We start from the raw sequence: 18,916 nt of genomic DNA on the forward strand, positions 1-18,916 counted from the left end.
ATGGAATGTGGAATAACCCAGGTCTCTGTCCCTGGACCATGGTCAATCATAATTTGCCCCCAGAATAGGCTATCTGAATACCCAGATAGTAAGCAGCATTTTCTTTGGGGGCTGTCTCCCTTACTTTATATCATCTTAGCTTTTCCTGGCCTCATTGTCCTACTGTTGGTGTGATGTCACCACTCCCCCAGGAACATCTTCCTGTTGTCTAAGCTTCCGTTGCCCGCTTCTTCCCTCTCGGCCACTGGAGTGCTCACAGTTACCTGTCCTTCTTTATAGCTACCTTTCCATTTTCAGCTGTGTTGGGTGTGGTCCCTTTTATCCTTTATTTGGAGTCCTACCAAAATTTCTGGACTCTTTTTCTTTTCTCTATCCTCGCAAAACCGGCTGCACAGCATGATTATGTTTAATCTTTCCACAACACCTCTTTGATTTTGTCCCCGCCCTAATCAAATAGTCTTTATTAATAAAGCTCATATTTGTTAGTCTGCCATTTGGTATGATTCCAAAATTTGGTTTCCAAGCCTGGTTAGCAGCCGCCCTCCTGCTATGGCTAGCTGTCATATAGTGTTAGCAGGAGTCATCAGCAAATGTAATTTCATTACTGCTGGAACGAGGAAATTCAGTCCTCTCTCTGATAGAGGAAAATATGAACTTAGAAATTTGATTTCTTCATGAAGGAAACAGTTTTGTTAGAAGAAAATTATAAAGTTAATCTCTCACCTCAAAGTCGGCAGACGCATAGGCTGAAATGTTTTAATCACTGTGAATAGGAAAGCTAACTGTATAAGCCCCTGAACCAGAGAATACTGATGAAACCAGTGTGACTGTCTCCAGGAATCCCCCATTGGAATTCTCCCAGAATTTCAACAGGTAACCCCATCCTGTTCTGCTATCCATTATAACCCAAGTGATAAATGCTTAGTTCTAAAGGCATTAGAGTTTGTAAAATCCCCTTTATGTAACTATGAAAAGTCAGTAAACAGTCTATCCAAATCTTCCCATCTTAGGACCTTGCTTGGTTCTCTTCCATGAAGCCCTGCCTGACTGCTTCTTGCTATAGGAGAGCCTCAGAATGTGATGCAACAGACAGAATCCATCTTCTATCAATTATGCCCGTGCACGCTTAGGAAAGACCACCTCTGGGATAATAAAGAACAGTTTACTTGTTTCTTTATAGGAGAAAAGGGTAGGATTAATTACAGATTGAAACACACATATACAGAGAGAGAGAGAGAGAGAGAGAGAGAAATTTTTCTCTAGGGTAGAAAGGAAGACCCCAGTCCCTAAAGGCACCGCCATTCTCTTTCCATCCTTGATGTTGGAAAAACTTGCCACTGTAACTCTTTCCCTGTTCTTAGAAATATATGCAAATCTGTTTGAGAGCTACCTAAGCTTCTTTTTTTTTCTTATTTATTTTTTTATTCGATATAATTTATTTACATTTCAAATGATTTCCCCTTTTCTAGCCCCCCCACTCCCCGAAAGTCCCGTAATCCCCCTTCTCTTCCCCTGTCCTCCCTCCCACCCCTTCCCACTTCCCCATTCTGGTTTTGCCGAATACTGTTTCACTGAGTCTTTCCAGAACCAGGGGCCACTCCTCCTTTCTTCTTGTATCTCATTTGATGTGTGGATTATGTTTTGGGTATTCCAGTTTTCTAGGTTAATAACCACTTATTAGTGAGTGCATACCATGATTCACCTTTTGAGTCTGGGTTACCTCACTTAGTATGATGTTCTCTAGCTCCATCCATTTGCCTAAGAATTTCATGAATTCATTGTTTCTAATGGCTGAATAGTACTCCATTGTGTAGATATACCACATTTTTTGCATCCACTCTTCTGTTGAGGGATACCTGGGTTCTTTCCAGCATCTGGCAATTATAAATAGGGCTGCTATGAACATAGTAGAGCATGTATCCTTATTACATGGTGGGGAATCCTCTGGATATATGCCCAGGAGTGGTATAGCAGGATCTTCTGGAAGTGAGGTGCCCAGTTTTCGGAGGAACCGCCAGACTGATTTCCAGAGTGGTTGTACCAATTTGCAACCCCACCAGCAGTGGAGGAGTATTCCTCTTTCTCCACACCCTCTCCAACACCTGCTGTCTTCTGAATTTTTAATCTTAGCCATTCTGACTGGTGTAAGATGAAATCTTAGGGTTGTTTTGATTTGCATTTCCCTAATGACTAATGAAGTTGAGCATTTTTTAAGATGCTTCTCTGCCATCCGAAGTTCTTCAGGTGAGAATTCTTTGTTTAACTCTGTACCCCATTTTTTAATAGGGTTGTTCGGTTTTCTGGAGTCTAACTTCTATTGGTACAGTGACAGGCAGGAGGATCAATGGAACAGGATTGAAGATCCAGAAATGAACCCACACACCTATGGCCACCTGATCCTCGACAAAGAGGCTGAAAACATCCAATGGAAAAAAGATAGCCTTTTCAACAAATGGTGCTGGCTCCATGGAGGTCAGCATGCAGAAGAATGCGAATTGATCCATCCTTGTCTCCTTGTACTAAGCTCAACTCCAAATGGATCAAGGACCTCCACATAAAGCCAGACACTCTGAAGCTAATAGAAAAGAAACTGGGGAAGACCCTTGAGGACATCGGTACAGGGAGAAAGTTTCTGAACAGAACACCAATAGCGTATGCTCTAAGAGCAAGAATTGACAAATGGGACCTCATAAGGTTACAGAGTTTCTGTAAGGCAAAGGACACCATCAAGAGGACAGATCGGCAACCAACAAATTGGGAAAAGATCTTCACCAATCCTACATCAGATAGAGGGCTACCTAAGCTTCTTACCTGCCTTTCAACCCTAGAATGTCTTTCTCAAGGACCCTAGAGCCATCTCTTTGAAATGAAACCATCAAAGGAGGTGGTGTCCCAGTCTTTCAGGGACTGTGGGAAGAAAGGAGCCTAACTCCTTCAGGTGTCTGATTCCAGATTACAAAATCTACTTCCTATCAGAAAAAATATAGAGAGCATTGTTTTCCTTTGAACAAAAACAAAAGCAAACGTGGCTAGTGATTCCAATCACTAGGTGACTCAAAATAAACTATGCTGACAAAGCGTATAGTAAGGGCGTCTTGCTTGAGAGGTTGTTCTCTGATCAGGCCTGCCTTATTTACATGGTTCTAACTTGCATGGCTCCTATGTCCATGCTAAAGACTCCTGAAACTGGAAGTTACATGCACAGAACTCATGCTAACCTCCCAGAACTGCTCACTAGCTGTGTGCTCTGTGTGCCTTTACAAGGTGTCAATTGCATGCAGGTAACTGCATATAAAAAGACTTCTAAACAGAGAAATACTCCCTCTAATACTCCCTCCATCTCCATTAGCCTGTGCTTTAGGCAGTGTACTGATTATTCTTAGCTCTGGAGCACATATTTAATTCCTAGGATAAGACACTAATTCTAATTTCAATAAGGCACAGATGAAGTGGAAACAGGACAGTTCAGTATTAATAAAGAACTGATTGCCGCAACTCTCATATACAAATACTTCATACAAACTTGTTTGGAGGTCATAGAGAGAGGACTCAGTGGTTAAGAGCACTGACTACTCTTTCAGAGGTCCTGAGTTCACTTCCCAGCAACCACGTGGCAGCTCACAACTGTCTGCAACTCCCATATCTGACAACTTCACATAGACATACGTGCAGCACAAACACCAATGCACATAAATAAAAATAAATAAATTGTTTTCTTAAAAAGGAATTTGTTTGGGGGATTTATTTGTATTTTCTGTCCTCTTTTTTAAATAATTTCTTTTTTAAAATCTACTGTTTTATTTTTCTTAAGTCTGGGAGGAAAAATGCACTTAGCATTTGTATCACTAGCCAATCAAGAGCTTTTTCTAAGCTTGATGGCAGATTCATATTCCACAATACTACATACGACCTGTGTCTAATATTCCCAAAAGGCCAGGAGCAAACAAGGTCTGCTAATGAGTATGTATGCATTTTACTCACAGGGTACTTAATCACTTCCATGTTTAATCATCAAGATAAAGGAGACCTTGTCCATCCTCATTAGGTAAACACTTATTACATGTATTAAAATCTCACCAGGTTCTTAAATACCAGCAATTCATTATCTTTTCAACTCTAAGTAATTGTTACTCAGTACCGTGCTAGACTGTGAACAATATAGAGTAAAATATCCATCCTCCATCCATATAATTCACCAGCTACAAGAGAAAAATACTACATAAACAGACAGACAGACAGACAGACAAGTACTCAATATATAATGGTCCATCCTTTGTCACACAGACTATCATTTGGAAGGAGCAATTGGTAGGAGATGTCAGGAGAAATCAGCCCAGGTTATACCTCTCCTAATTCCCGCTCGTTTGACCTCTTGCAAGCTATCTAACTTGGGGAGTAAGTCGCTGGCTTCTCCAGGGTCTGAGCAAAATGGACAGATATATACCGAGCACCACAAATGCAGAGTCCAAGCACCCAGCACAGTAGCTCAGATGGATACAATATGGCTGCCTCTGTGCTCAGACTTACCCTGCTCTGCCACACCTCATTAAAGGTCGTCATTGAGTACATCCTTTGTAAGGAGAATGTATGGATAAGCATGACAATCGTACAGCATACAGTATCAATCAGCTTCAGGAAAGGAATGTGCCCAGTAGCTTTAAACCTTCCCCTTCTCTTTCTGTCCAAGGTTCTGCATGATTCCTTCCATTCCTTCTCCTATAGCTTACCACACACAAGTTCCATTTTAAAAAAGTACGTGTTTACTGTATGTGTTATGCTTAATGCAAGGGTAAAATTGTTGTGTGGACTACTTGTCCCTTTGCTAAATTATCTATGCTAAATATATTCTTAAATATATTCATATATGTGTGTACATATACACATACACATACACATACACATATACATATACATACTGCAGTCATTTCCACATCTTACAGACTCATTTCTACAAGAATACTTACAATGACTTAAATTTACTTAGATGAACTTCACCAGAGAATTTTATTAAATCCTTTATCAGTTTAAGAAAATTCACTTCTGCTCTTGCGTTCCAAGCATTTAAATTATACTGAGGTTTTCAGACGTTTTTGTGATCAGTGGAAGAATGTATTTTTTTCTCTTTTAGTTGGTTATTGTGCTGAATCATGACAGTGGATATTCTAATGACAAGCTGGGATCACCTCTGTGAAGTGACTGCCATGGGTTTCTTAAATAGTCGTGAGTAACTCATCCAACTCTGCTTAGGATTTTGTATTTTATTTCCAGAGTTGGATTGGCAAGCAAATACCCCTCCTTTATCTAGCCAACACTGTGTTATTTGGTACTGGTTTCTCCAACTTCACATGGTGGACTCAAGAGCCTTTTCCTTAGCCTTTCTCATCCTGTTGCTATGGAAATACATTTACATATCCTCAGAAGGGTAGCATTCCACAAAGGTGTCCAGTCTTACCATTTGCTTTAAGTAAAAGCTGAGTCTACTGAATGCTTTAAGCCAGTTTGGGTAACTCCTGTTTTCCTGGGAGTTTTTCCATTTCATCTAAATTTCATTCTTATCTGCACAGATTTACTCAGACTAACACCAGCCTCTCTTCTTCCTTGGCGCAAGCATCATCGGTGACACATTTCCCTCTGGGTATCTCCCTCAAGCATCATTGGTGACATATTTCCCTGAGTATGTCCCTCAGGTTTTTGTTCTAGTTTCACTGTTTCCCCATTCAGGTTGTTTTGTTTCATTTCAAGTATGATTGCTCATGAGCCAGGAGATAGATGTGCTTTTCAAAAAGGTTCCAAATAAAAAAGCGATCTCACTTACCACCTCGATAGCTTCCTAAGCTACCTTTAAAGCTCTAGTTCTTTCAGAGGCATCTGCTTAGCAACAGGTCATTTTCTGTTACTTCCCTAGGCATCATTGAGAAAAATGTGTAATAACCTGGTAAAGGTTAACCAGATTAATTGACGGATTGGTGGAGCACTTTGCTGGGCGAGTCTGGGATGGCTCCTCAGGATATGATCGTATCCTGGGTCTCTGATTTATTGAGTGGATGTATTCATAAGGTGATGGCAGCACTGGTAGGTGGTGGAAGTAGGAAGAAAGCCCCCAGGAACATGTCCTTGTGAGTAATCTCTTGTCCTGACCCTTCTACTCTGCCTTCAGGCTGCCATGATGAAAACTGTTTCTGTCCACCATGTTCCTTCTGTCATAGCAGTCCAAAATATCCAAAATGAATGTTTTCCCAAGATGTTTCTGTGAAGTATCAGGCCAATGACAAAACCCAGAGGATACAAACCCCTTGATGAATTAAACCAGCAATTTACTTTTACAAATATTGACTGCACTGTGCCAACTTTTTTTTTGTTTTGTTTTAGCTGTGTTGTATTGTTACTAGATAACACCTTTTGTTGGTGCTGTTTGTGACAGGGCTTCACTATGTTAAGCCGGGTTTGGCTCCAATGTACCTTTCTCCTGCCTCAGATTCCCAAGTCCTGAGATTACAGGCCTAGGCTACCATACTCAGGTATAAAAAGAAAGTTCCTTCTCCAGCTTCACTTCAATCTAAAGAAATGTATGTTTCTCTATTAATGTCATCTTACAGTTATTATTAATTATTATTAATGTACTTACAGTTATTAATTATTAATTAATTAGTTATTATTAATGTACTTACTGTGTTTATTAGCTCTGGAGATTGTTGTCTCCCATAATTCTGGAAGATTCCGCTACAGTTTCCCTCTTCTGGACATGCACTATCTTGCATATTAATTTATTTTTCAAAATATTTTTTATTTCTTTGTCTGTGAAAATTCTAAGCAGCAATTTTGGAAATTTCTAATCCTCAGATTAACTAATCAACTGATAATCATAATTTATATTTTTCATTTTAGACAATACTATCTGCTCACTTTTTAAAAATTCTTTTACTCCTTCAATACATATATAGTTGTAATAAATAAATGGAAGAAATGTGTGTGTTTAACAGCTAATTTCTATTTGGTATCTTATGATCTCTGTGTTTATATAGAAAGAGCTTTCTCTGCAGTTTATGCCTTTTGTCAGAATCACTCACAATGGCTTACTTTATTTGTGTGTTATGAGAACTTATCTTCTTTGGAGATGTATTAGAATTTTTTCAAGACTGGGCATAAAGTTCAGGATGAATCTGAGCTTGCTTCTGCCAGGTCCCTTGAGGTATTACCGAGATAGGACAAGTTTAAATTAGATTTTCTGCTGAGGTTTAAGAGGCTACACAGATAATATAATTTCTGACCCAAAGTCTACATAAGGATAGGATCCTGGTTAGAAATTTTCCAAGTGCATTCTGTTCTGTGGAGGTTTGAGGGGTTGTGTGCACTCCTCTGAACTACACCCAGAGCCAAGACTAAGCAAGCCAAGGGGCTGGTGTTTTCTTCATGCATCTAAGGAGATGATCAAACCTTAAAGATTACCAGCTTCTTGCAAAGGCGTCCTATGTCATCTTCCAAATAGCAGAATGGAGATTTTTGGTCTTTCATCCTCAGCCTATTCCTCAAAGTTCAAACCCCAGGCTTTAACTATAAAGAAAGTCCTGCATATTCAGCAGAATGCTGTGGCTGGGTGAGTCGGAATTTGACATTTCTATATATCTGCCCTTAAGAAAACTTCTCTTAACAGATGGACTGTGTATTTTTAAAATATTTTGCCCATCACTTTAACTTCTTTTAATTCACTCTATTTCTGGAAACAAAAACATGTTTAAAGACAGTAATTATATGAAGTAATTGTAGATAAATGAGTGACAGCTACTTTCTTCTGAGTTCTTAAGTGCTTATCGGATTGACAGAGGTCTGGCTTTTCATTGAAGTGAAAACATAGGGCAAAGAGAACCGTGCTCACCCCAAAATTACTGTGTATAATAAAAGGCAGCACATCTTGAAAAATCACAGAGATCATAAAGATGGCCAGCTCCTTGGAGAAAGGAATAAAGACGGGCATTTTTTTTCTCTTTGTGCCATCTTATCACAGAAAGAGTCTGACCAGTGCGCCCCTTCACTTTGCTTTCTTTCTTGGTTTCCACACTACAAATTCATGGTGCAGTTCAAAGCTAAGTCTCTCATTAAGTATATTCTGTTCAAGTTGAAGAAAGGAGGAAAAATATAAAGTAAGAGAAAAAAATGGCATTCACCATGATGCCGCTGGGGGAAGCAGCACTGACTCCGTTAGCATTCACTTAACATCTGCTGTGTGTGATTCTTCTATGCACCTGGAGATATAACTAAAGGAAGTCATGGAATGGAACATGAAAGCTTTAGTGAGGGAGGGAATGGAAGGGTAGGATAGAGGAAAGAATATAAGAGACAACACTAAAGATGTTCAAGAAGGCCATAACAAAACCTAGCTCTGTGGATGCTAAATTATATACAGTACATACATAAAGGAAGTTTAAATGGAGGTATCCTATAATGGAGGGGCAATGCCTCCCCCAATCCATAGGCTATCAATAAATTGGGTAGATAGATAGATAGATAGATAGATAGAGAGACAGATAGATAGATAGATAGATGCCCAATGCCAGAAATGGAATACCTCTTTTCTAGTTTATGGTCAACCAGATACCATAGAACACTCCCCCGCCCACGAGAAAAATACAGGCTTTTTCTGTTGCTCTTGGTTATTGGTTACAATCAAGACTTGATTGTAAGATCTTATTGCTCAAGTATATTATCATATATTTGAGTCCCAGAACCTAAGAAATCAAGCTAGACACTTTGTTCCTGCTGGCTAGCTTTCACAGTGCTAGAAGTTTCATGCATACGAACCATGACCCCTGCAAACTGCAGTGGTGGCAAACAAGGCAAGATGTGCTCATTCTTCCAATGGTGGCACAAGCATAGATGTAACCAACTACTACTGGTCGCACTTAAGGACCATTCCACATGATACCATTAACTGAACCACAAACAAACAAACAAACAAAAAAACCATGACTAAGCTAAGTCATATGCCCTAGTGAAGAGCTTAATACTATTATTCTGCAAAATGGACATAGGAATAAACCTGCCATCTATGTTTTATTATTATGCCCACATAACAATGTGTCTTTCTACACTCATCAAAGACATTTCTCTTTGTTCTCTTTGCAATAAATGATAATACCATTACTGGTGACAACAGGTCAGCAGGCAGAGAATAAGAAAGTGTTATCAGCTCTAAATGGGACACTTATAACATATTCTCTCTTTCCCTAAGAGGAAGCATAAAGATTTTTAAGAGCCAGATACAGTGGATGTCTACAGCAAAACAGTACTTGCTAGACATAACTGAGCCATTGCAGCTGTGACTGCTTACACAAGACCTGTACAAGATCAAGCCAGCCAAAACCCCAGCAAGGATAGGGAGGAACTCATGACAGCCCACACCTAGCTGAGAAACTACTGTCAATTGATGGCTACTGGAGGTTAGAGGGTCATTTTAATACAGGGATATGATATTATAGAAGTACTATGCTCTGGTACGCCTCTATGTACACCCAAGGGCATAGAGGAAACTCATAGGAACTCTGTGGCTTTAAAAACAAAGCACATAAAACTGGGAAGGAAAAAATGGTCCAGGGAATAAGGTGTGAATTAGAGGGTAAAGGATGGAAATAGATTTGATCAATACACATTTCATATGAAATATATGAAATATGAAATAATATATTGTATATGTTAATTTATCAATAAAAATAATATAAAACTATATATAAAGTAATATATAAAGGAAACATAGAACATCTCTGAAAATAAAATAACTACACACATATCCTTCGACATCATCAGCTTAAAAGACATTTGAGAATAATTCCTATTATGATGACAACAATCATTATTTTTACCTTCTACACCAGGGTGTGAGTGTTATTATTAGTGCACTTCAAGTTTTTGAAGCAGTTTCCACTGGCAAAGTTTCCTGCTTAATGACACTTTCAAAATTCTGTTCATCTACAACGTGACACTTTTTGACTCTCATTCGGTCACAAACGCAGAAGCAACACTTCATAATTCACACTTGCCTTTCCAATAAATCAATCCATTTACAGTGTACAGTGCTCTAATTCAATTTCTATCTTTTTTTCTGCCGATAAATCTCAAGTTTCATACCCACAACCAGCCATGGCCCAGAATAAGAGATTTAGCAGAAGTTTTAGCTTGGTAGCTGTTGAGGAAGTATCCCGATACATTTTCACACTATAAACCTTTAATGAGTCTGGCTCCCGGCCGAGTATTTACTACACCCATTTATTTCACAGTAGAATATTTGCAGGGGTAAAATAGAGCAAAGGTTATTTCAGATCCTCTACTAATATAACTCCCTGTAAATAACATAAAGTACGACCGTTTAACTCACAAAGTTATTGTTAAAAGGTTAAGTGTTCGGTAAATTCTGTTTCATCTAGTTTGGCTAGCGTTGGAAATTATTTGTAACTTGCATTTACTTCTTTTGGGCATTTTGTTCTGAAGCCCTGTCTTTGACTGCAGCTAATATTCAGAAGTTGTGAAGACAGTATTAGGATCCCGGGGAAGTACTTTAGGTCATCTGCCTGCTTGTTCGGCAGTAAATGGGTCTTAAGAGCACTTCCGTTCCTGAAAAGGCCCTTCTCCACCCTCTCTCCTCTCCAGCCTCTGCTGCCGCTTGCCTATCACAATGGCCTCCAACTAGACTGAGAGGCCAAAGGGGTTCCAGTGAAGGATCGACTTGGAAAACTTTGGGGATAAATGAGGTCTTTTGTGGGAACATCCCAGGAAACAAATCTGTTTAGCACTTTGGAAAATGTTCTTAACAATTTCACCTGCCCGGTCCTCTGGAAAGTTCCACCCCATTACAAGAAGCTCTTCCCAAATACAGACTGTTTATACTAAATGATCCATGCGCAGCATTTAATCCACCAGAGAGACGTGGTGACATTTATAACTTTTCTGATGATTCGTACAAACTAGGAGCCTTAGTACATGTTATGCCAATTTTTAATTGAGTCTGTTAAGTTCCAGCAAGGAAAACTCAAGAAGCGTACAGTCACAAATTCTTCTGGAATCAGAGAAGCTAGACATGTACCCTGCCTGCTCCTACCCACCAGCTTCCCGATTTGCAATAGATACAACTTAGATGGCAATTTTTTTTTTTCAGTAAGGGAAAAATTAAATTTTCAGTGGTAACATTGTAATCGCCAAGTGAATAATTCATGGAAGATGAATTCGCCACAGGGGCTGGAGAAATGGCGTGTGGGGCTGTGAGGACCAGAGGTCCATTCCTAGGACCTACTTAACAAGCCAGGCATCTAACACACACCAGAAACCCCAACCCCAAGGGTAGCAGAGACAAGAAAATCAATGAGGGTGGCTGATTTTGAGTCTAGCCATGAAAATAAGAATTCCAGGTTTGGGGGGAGTGCCTACCTCCAAGGAACAGGTGAAGAAAGATAGAGAAAAATGCACAGGGAGAGCACGTACCTCGAAGAAATGGGTGAAGAAAGATAAAGATGCACAATGCTCTCTTCTGGCTTATATTTATACATTCATACATGAATGCCTCCACACACACACAGCTAAATAAAATACATACTTAAAACATAAATACATAAGAATAAATCTTGAAAAAAGTTTATTCAAGCAGAAATATTTCATATTTTACTTTATTTTTCTAAAAATGGATTTATTTAGAGAAAAAAAAAACACCTCAATCCCAAAGGATGACATTTCTTAATCATTTTCATAGAGGGTGTTTTGTATAAATTTTGTATGTATTTAAGAGCAAACATAAATAGCCTGACCTCCAATTTTATTTTAACAGGGGAGCGGGCTACAACTTCTTTCTTTTGGATGCAACTATGTGGAAGGAAAAACAGACAGGAAGGGGTCAGATTACCTTTTAATTGTCTACAAAAAAATGGTTTTTTAAAAAAAAAACATTCAACTTTAGTTATCTCTCTAAAAGTCCCTTTCTAGGTATTAGATGGCAAGTCCATTGGATAAGTGGTTTTCTATGCCCACTGCTATAGCATACTAAACCAGCGCCCCTGTATAGCTAGCCTAGGACCTGCATATTAATACCAAGTTACCGTTAGTCTGCAAATACCCTGACTTCCCGCAAAGGGTAATCTTGCCAACCTCAGAGCTGACCTCTACAAAGCTGCACATCAAAGCGGCCCGGTTAAGCTACTATGTCTCAAGAGAAATCAAGATCTTGTTCAACAGTCGATTTTTTTTCCATTTTCCTTTATTTTTGAAGGATGCTAAGAAAGCAGCCCTCCTACGCAGAAGAATCACACACAGTCTAGGTTATTATAAACCCAAGCACTGGTGTGGAGGGGGCCGGTAAAGGAACCATGTGAAACCTTAAAACACCCCAATCGAGGCTGAAGGCCTCCCACTCAGCTTTTCCCAACTCAGCACCACAATCCATTAGTTGAAGCGTTCTGACCTCCAGGGGAGTGAAAGCAGCAGGAGCAGGCAGACCTGGGCTGGAATCAAAGAGATCACAAAGCTGGCTTGCAGCACAGGCCACAGCTTCTGGTTGCTAAGAGAAAATGCCTTTGAGAGCAGGCGTGTGACTTACAGACTGCTTTCCAGAGGCCAGTAGTGGCGTCAAGGACAATAGGTGACCAGAGTGGCAGGGTGTCAGAAGAATGCAGACGGAATTTGGAAAGGATGGTGCTTGGAAAAGGCAAAAACAGGACCCACAAGACTGGGATTTCCCATGACTCCCTCCTCCAGTGAATGAACACAGATCAATAACATTTACTGGAGGTCAAATGTTTCCCTCACCTGGTAAAAAAAAATAATTGATCAGCTCCTCAAAGCTTTCCAAGCTATGATCAAGTTTACCATTTAGTTTGGTCTTCAGGTTTTATATTTTATTGATTTAGGGTCTATCAGTTTACTGGTATATGGTTGCTTTCTTCTCATATCTATGACTGGTCTTAAAAAATGAGATCTTCAGTCTTATAAAGATAAGACATCAAGATACACATATAATACACAAGACTATTGTGAGTTCATCACAGGGAAGGAACATTGGGTAATAGGAATTATTAGTTTCCATTCTTTTTTTTTTATTTTACTTTATCAGACAATGAATCCCTAAACTCTGTACATGACTGGGTATTTTATGCAATTTCACATGGATTTCATATAATAATCTGGCAGTTGATAATACTGGATTAGAAATGAAGATCCCATTTAAAGACATTTAATTAAAAGGAAAGCAAGCTATTTTAAACTTGAAAGTATTAATTATCTAATGAATTTTCTATGAGCTTGATATAAACAGCATGGGTATAAGTTGTAGAGTTGGGCTTTTTTTTCTTTTTGGTTATCAGTAAAACTTTAGTAACTTTAATTATAGATATTCTCTTCATTATGGGAAAACCTGCTTCCAAATAGTCTCTGTAATGATGCTAAGACTGAATATTTACTATGCATGACTCTAAGTATTCAAACCTGTATTACTAATTCATTTAACCTGATGATATTGTTACTGGTATCCCATAAGTAAGATAACATATAGGTCCATAAGAATTGTTACCAAGATTATAAATGTAGCAAATGCCACAGCTAGAACATAAACCAAGGAAGAAATACCACACCATGTTACCTCCCAGTAAGGAGCTCCTTGTTGGACTAGGGTAATCAGTGTCTCTTCAACATCATACTTGAAGCCCTGATAAATACCTCAACTTGTTTAAAATTGAGTTTCTCACCGGCTTTGCCTTGCCTTCCCATGGTTAATGAAAACTTCTTCTACCTAGTTATTCCATTAAACGTTTTAAATTAACTCTCTATGCTACTCAGATATGATAGCTATTTCCTGCTTCCAAGTCGGACTCACTATCAAATTATGGACAAGTCTATCCACACCTACACAGATCAATCCTGCTGACCCCAGAGTTCATGATCTTCACCAGGAAGATAACCTCATCCAGCAACTGAGAGATGTAAAGGCCTGTATATTTCAACCTAGTAAGGTACACTATGAAAACCAACACTCTCTAAGTACCAACTGTTGGTTGGCCCAAGCTTTGTAGGTCTGTCTTCCAGGCAGACTTGATTCTGTCTTTTTGCCTCCTGGACATTAATTCCTAATAGCATGGGAGACCACAAACTCCACTCTGTGTTCCCAGAGGACTCAGCGTGCAATGTCCACTGTGACTCCTCCCCTTGGCTCATGCCCAATCCATCCATTCTATCATTATCTAGCTGACTCCGCCCTACACAACTGAGCCTTGCTGCTGCTGGCGTGAGATGGAGTTGGGTGATGCTCTAAGGTAAGTGGTGACTCTGGGTTCCCAGCACAGCCTCCCGCCTGGGTCCCAGCCTCTCACCTTATCTGCATTCAGCCTGGGCTCCTGTGGTGCTAACATCATTCCTTTAAGACACAAGCCTCAGTGTGTTAAAAAGACTTGCAAAGAGTCCTAGTTGTTCCGAGGAAGAGCTGACACAGCCTGTTCTAGCCAGATCCCATTGGCTCTTTACCTGAGCTGTGACCTTTCCCCCTTGATGACTCCACCAGGTTCCTGGCTTCTATGCTGTCACAAACACAGGGGAAGTAGCTTTGAGCCTATGTTCTAGATCTCCATCTGATCCTGCTCACACCTTTGAGGGTACCTCTCGCCCCTTTATAATATGCTATGCTAGCTGGTTATTTATAACGGTTAGCATGTTCTTTACCTACGTGCTCTCGCTAAAATATAAACCCTTGACAAAGACACTGACCAGATGTATTCCTAAGCACATAGAACAGTGCAGATAATAAATAGTATATAGTAAGTAAATCCTACACTTTAGAAGCTGGTCTATGTAAAACAAAGTCTTCACTAGAATCCCAAGCAATCCAATGTAAAGGCTTCTTAAGTAGAGGGCTGCTAAGCATGCCGATAGGAAACCTTGTTGTTAATCAATTCATTGGAAGACCCAGGAAGGTCGTTGAGATTGATTAATGATAAATATAAAAGTTCTCCAGACTCCGCCCTAGGAACTGAAAGGCTGCGTCTGCTTACTTGTACTGAGACATTTAGTCACATGAGACACAGTCTTTTAGGGTTGGCTCTCTCTGCTTACCTCCAGCTCGTCAAGAGCACTTCCCAGTGTTGCTGCCTGGGGTTCAGGAGGCGCTGGCACATTCTGGATGCCTTGGGAAGCATTGGAAATGACGTCGAGAGCATTCTGGATCTCTTCACAGACGGTGTCCTTACTGGCTTTGAGCGAAGCGACATCGGAATGTTCCAAGCAGGCTGAACAAATTGAATGCAGGAGGGGGGAGTTCTCCTTCAAGGTAGCCCGCGCCCCTGCGATTTCATCTCTCTGGCTTGGAGATTTTAAGTCCTGAAAAGATTTAAAAAAAAAAATTCTCACTACTGGTCATAGAAGAAAGACATATTATCCGGACGTTCCCTTGGGGCAAGTGGGATGGGATGAATCTAAAGACAGCAGTCAGATGGCGCTAATAAGGGCATCAGGCATCTCTACAGTCCTTTAGATTCTGAAGTTCTACAATAGGAAATAGGAGGTAGTTCACAAGTAAAGGCTGCAATGGTGGAGAGGTATCCCTGGTCAGCCATATATGCATTATCTTAGTTGTGATTCCTGTTGGCTCAGAATACTCTTGACAAAAGCAAAGGGGAACCGTGGTGCATTGGGCTCAAAATTTCAGGTGTCTGTCCATCATCGCAGGGACGTCAAGGCAACAGAAACATGAGGCAGATGTTTGCATGACGCCATGGTCCACATCAGACCGTGCTGGACTGATTCATGCATGCTAGCACTCCGCTCACTTCCTGTACTCTCTGGGAGGTAGAAATCATTTCTCTAGGGAATGGTACCACTCACAATGGGCGGACCTCCCCACCATAACTAACATACTCAAGCCAACCCCCAAACACTTGCCCGAACACTGGCCTAGACATAGCCTCATTGAAGATCTCTTCCCAGAGGGATCTAGATTGTCACAAGATGATCATTGAAGCTAATGATCACACCCATACAAGTCACAGAAAACTCTTGACACATTACTAAGTGCATCATCAGGCAGCTTGAATTACCAATATTCTGTTAACCTATTTCCCAGGGATAGTAATAATTGCATCTAACTTGCCATTAAAACAAACCAAGTGAATTAAAAACTTTTTAAAAGCTAAATCAAACTTTTTGGCACTCAAATACCTTTTTCTATTTCATAAATGCTAAGAAACAAATCGTCTATTTTTCTTTCTTTGATATTTAACCAACAAATAGTTGCTAAGGACTTAGCATAGGCTAGCCCTTGGGTTAGAGTCTGGGAATACAGATGTGAGCAATCCCAGCAGACCCTTAATTTCCTGAAGTTTATGTTAGCATGGAAGGAAACTTATAGGCAAGCAATAAACTAGGCAAACATAGAAACAAGTCCATTTCCAGTCATGAAAATATGAAATTAAAAGTAACATATAATAACTGGGGTAGGAAAGTGCTTTAGTGTGAAAATTCTGCAAAGGATGTGTCTGTGAATAATAGCAATTTGAAGTAATTCTTATTGCAAAGTACCACAGACAGAGTAGGGGAACTGCATATGTAAATGATGGCCGGCTAAAACTGCTTAGGATGTAATGGGAAAAAAATTCGTAGAGCACTACTTTACCCAAGTGATGAAGGCTGACATCATCGGTGACATCGCATGGACACATTATGACACAAACAGGTGTCACTTCTGGGCTAGTCTCTAGGAAGCCATAAGCCTTACCTAATAATGAGAAGCAAGACCAGAGCAGCCTTGGAAGCATCCCTCGTGCTATAGGACCACTCTTCGAGACCATGCAAGTTTGTACAATAAGGAAAAGCACTGATAGATTGTCATAAGCTAGAGCAGAAGGGGGACACGCGACAGTTACATGCAATGCCATTCTCTAGGCTGGATTCTAGAACAGAATAAAGGTATTTATACAAGCCTGGTGAGTCTAAATACAGGCCATTAGTAGTAGTTAATAGTGACGTATCAATGTGATCTCCTTGTTGGGACAAATGTTAAGATAATGAGATCTAGGAGAAAGGAATTCTCTATTCTGGCATGCTTTTTTCTGAAACAAACACATTACTACTCCCACAATTTTTCTTAGCAAATGTTACCAAGGGTTATGAACATTAGTTCATGTATGTCATATGTGTATCTTCCACAAAATTCATGAGAAATTGATAAATGTGATTATTATCTCTTTTTTTTTTCAAAATGATAAGGCTGAAGTTTGAAAACACTAAGCATAGTGTGAGGGAAAGGGCAGACAAAAATGGATACGTTTTGTCTTTTACAGCCTGTTAGGGAGCCCTCATCCTGCCAATGTTACATTCTTTCCTGTTCAAGAAGGATTTTCTTTGTTACACAAGAATAAAGTCTGGATTTATATGTCACACAACCTATAAGGTACTTCTATTTGGCTTCTCTGTGAGCATCATACTTTTGGGTGACGTCATGATGATCCCTGTGTTAACTGAGTAGATACTTAGTGCAAAGGAAGAGATTGGTGAAAGAACCGAGATCTAAACTAAGGTCTACTTGTTACAAACACTGACTTGTTCAGTGTGTGTGTGTGTGTGTGTGTGTGTGTTTCCACAATACTCTCCTTCCCAGGGACAATGCTGTTAGGGTTAATAAATGGATAGTGTTATTGTAGTTTGAGTTCCTTCCTTCTAAAAACAAAAGCTCTCTACTACTCCCTGCAGTCTTTGGAGATTAAGTTCTTCCTAAAGTGTAGGAGGACAGTTCATGAAGCTGCCAACCCACTGCTCATGCTCCTGAATGAACCAAGGAAAGACAATGTGTGATTCATTGGCCCTCTATGATCCCCCCCACACACCTTCTCTAGGTCTTAGTTTGGGCTCTGAAATCAGGACTACAAGATAGGCAAGGCTCCCGTTCTTTTGGTATCTGCTTTTCCATTTGTGGAAATGGAGATAAAGATACTCTTGCAGAACAGTACAAGAACAGCAGAGGTAGAAGATAGGCTGCAGCCATGCACCTCTGAGCATGCCAGGCTCCTCTGATCTTAGAAACCACTTGGCTGTAAGATCTGGGATAAATGTGGAAAGCAGTAATTAATCTTGGAAAAAATAATGGATCGTCCCTTACATTTTATCAATAATGCTATGCCGTTTTTCTCCTGTGAGGTTCTTGGCGATTTTCATATCCCTGGTTTACAACAGCTCTTAACAATATAAATCACACTACAGAACACATAAAGATGTAAATCACATAAAGAACATAATGAATATAAAAGATGCAGAGCCCCTTGTGAGAAACACTCACCAAAAAAAAAGGCACTAATGTTCAGGAAGGGTCATGGAAGACTCTGCGAGACAGTGTAATCAGAACACATATTATATAAGTTCCTCTGAAGCAGCCTGTGTGTGATTCTTTATTTAGAATGACATTGTCAGGATTTCAGTGGGAAATAGTCTACCTAAGCTATCACAAAGAAGGTTAAAGTTTAAAAATATCATTTCCTTTGCTTTGGTGGTGGCTAGGAATATCTTAGAATAAGCCCTTTAATGCTGTAAGGACTTGGGGGTTTTTAAAAGTACAGACGTGTTTTGGATTTTGAACATATGCTTTGTCATCCCTACCTAAGGCAATGACAGAATCCTTAATGAGCACCAGTACCCCAAATATCAAGCCTCTGAAACCACCAGAGAAGGTCATTCTTCTAAATTAAAGATTACTATGGGTGCTTGTGATTACATTAACCAATAATACTATTGGGTCCCTAATTCCAAACCAGGTCAAAATATTTATTCAATATCAAGGCCAGTTGGGGATGGCCCTAGAGAGAGAAAGGAATACCAAATTCAAATCCTCAAGGACTGACACTTATTTTATATATATTTTTTAAATGTGCCAGAAGAAAAACACACACACAATGTTTCCAAGCTAAGAAGA

The 18,916-nt window shown here is 39.8% G+C and overlaps 1 protein-coding gene across 1 annotated transcript in view; it reads right to left on the minus strand.

Annotated features, from left to right (window-relative positions):
• Positions 1–18,916, minus strand: part of Ctnna3 (catenin alpha 3) — a 1,484,299-nt gene that overhangs the window by 1,187,491 nt on the left and 277,892 nt on the right. Inside the window, exon 5 of the mRNA XM_052164514.1 lies at positions 15,073–15,336. Coding sequence (XP_052020474.1) covers positions 15,073–15,336 — 264 coding nt within the window. The remainder of the gene's footprint in view (positions 1–15,072; positions 15,337–18,916) is intronic.

Source organism: Apodemus sylvaticus, chromosome 19 (genome assembly GCF_947179515.1).
Source record: "Apodemus sylvaticus chromosome 19, mApoSyl1.1, whole genome shotgun sequence".
In the NCBI taxonomy this organism is placed as follows: domain Eukaryota; kingdom Metazoa; phylum Chordata; class Mammalia; order Rodentia; family Muridae; genus Apodemus; species Apodemus sylvaticus.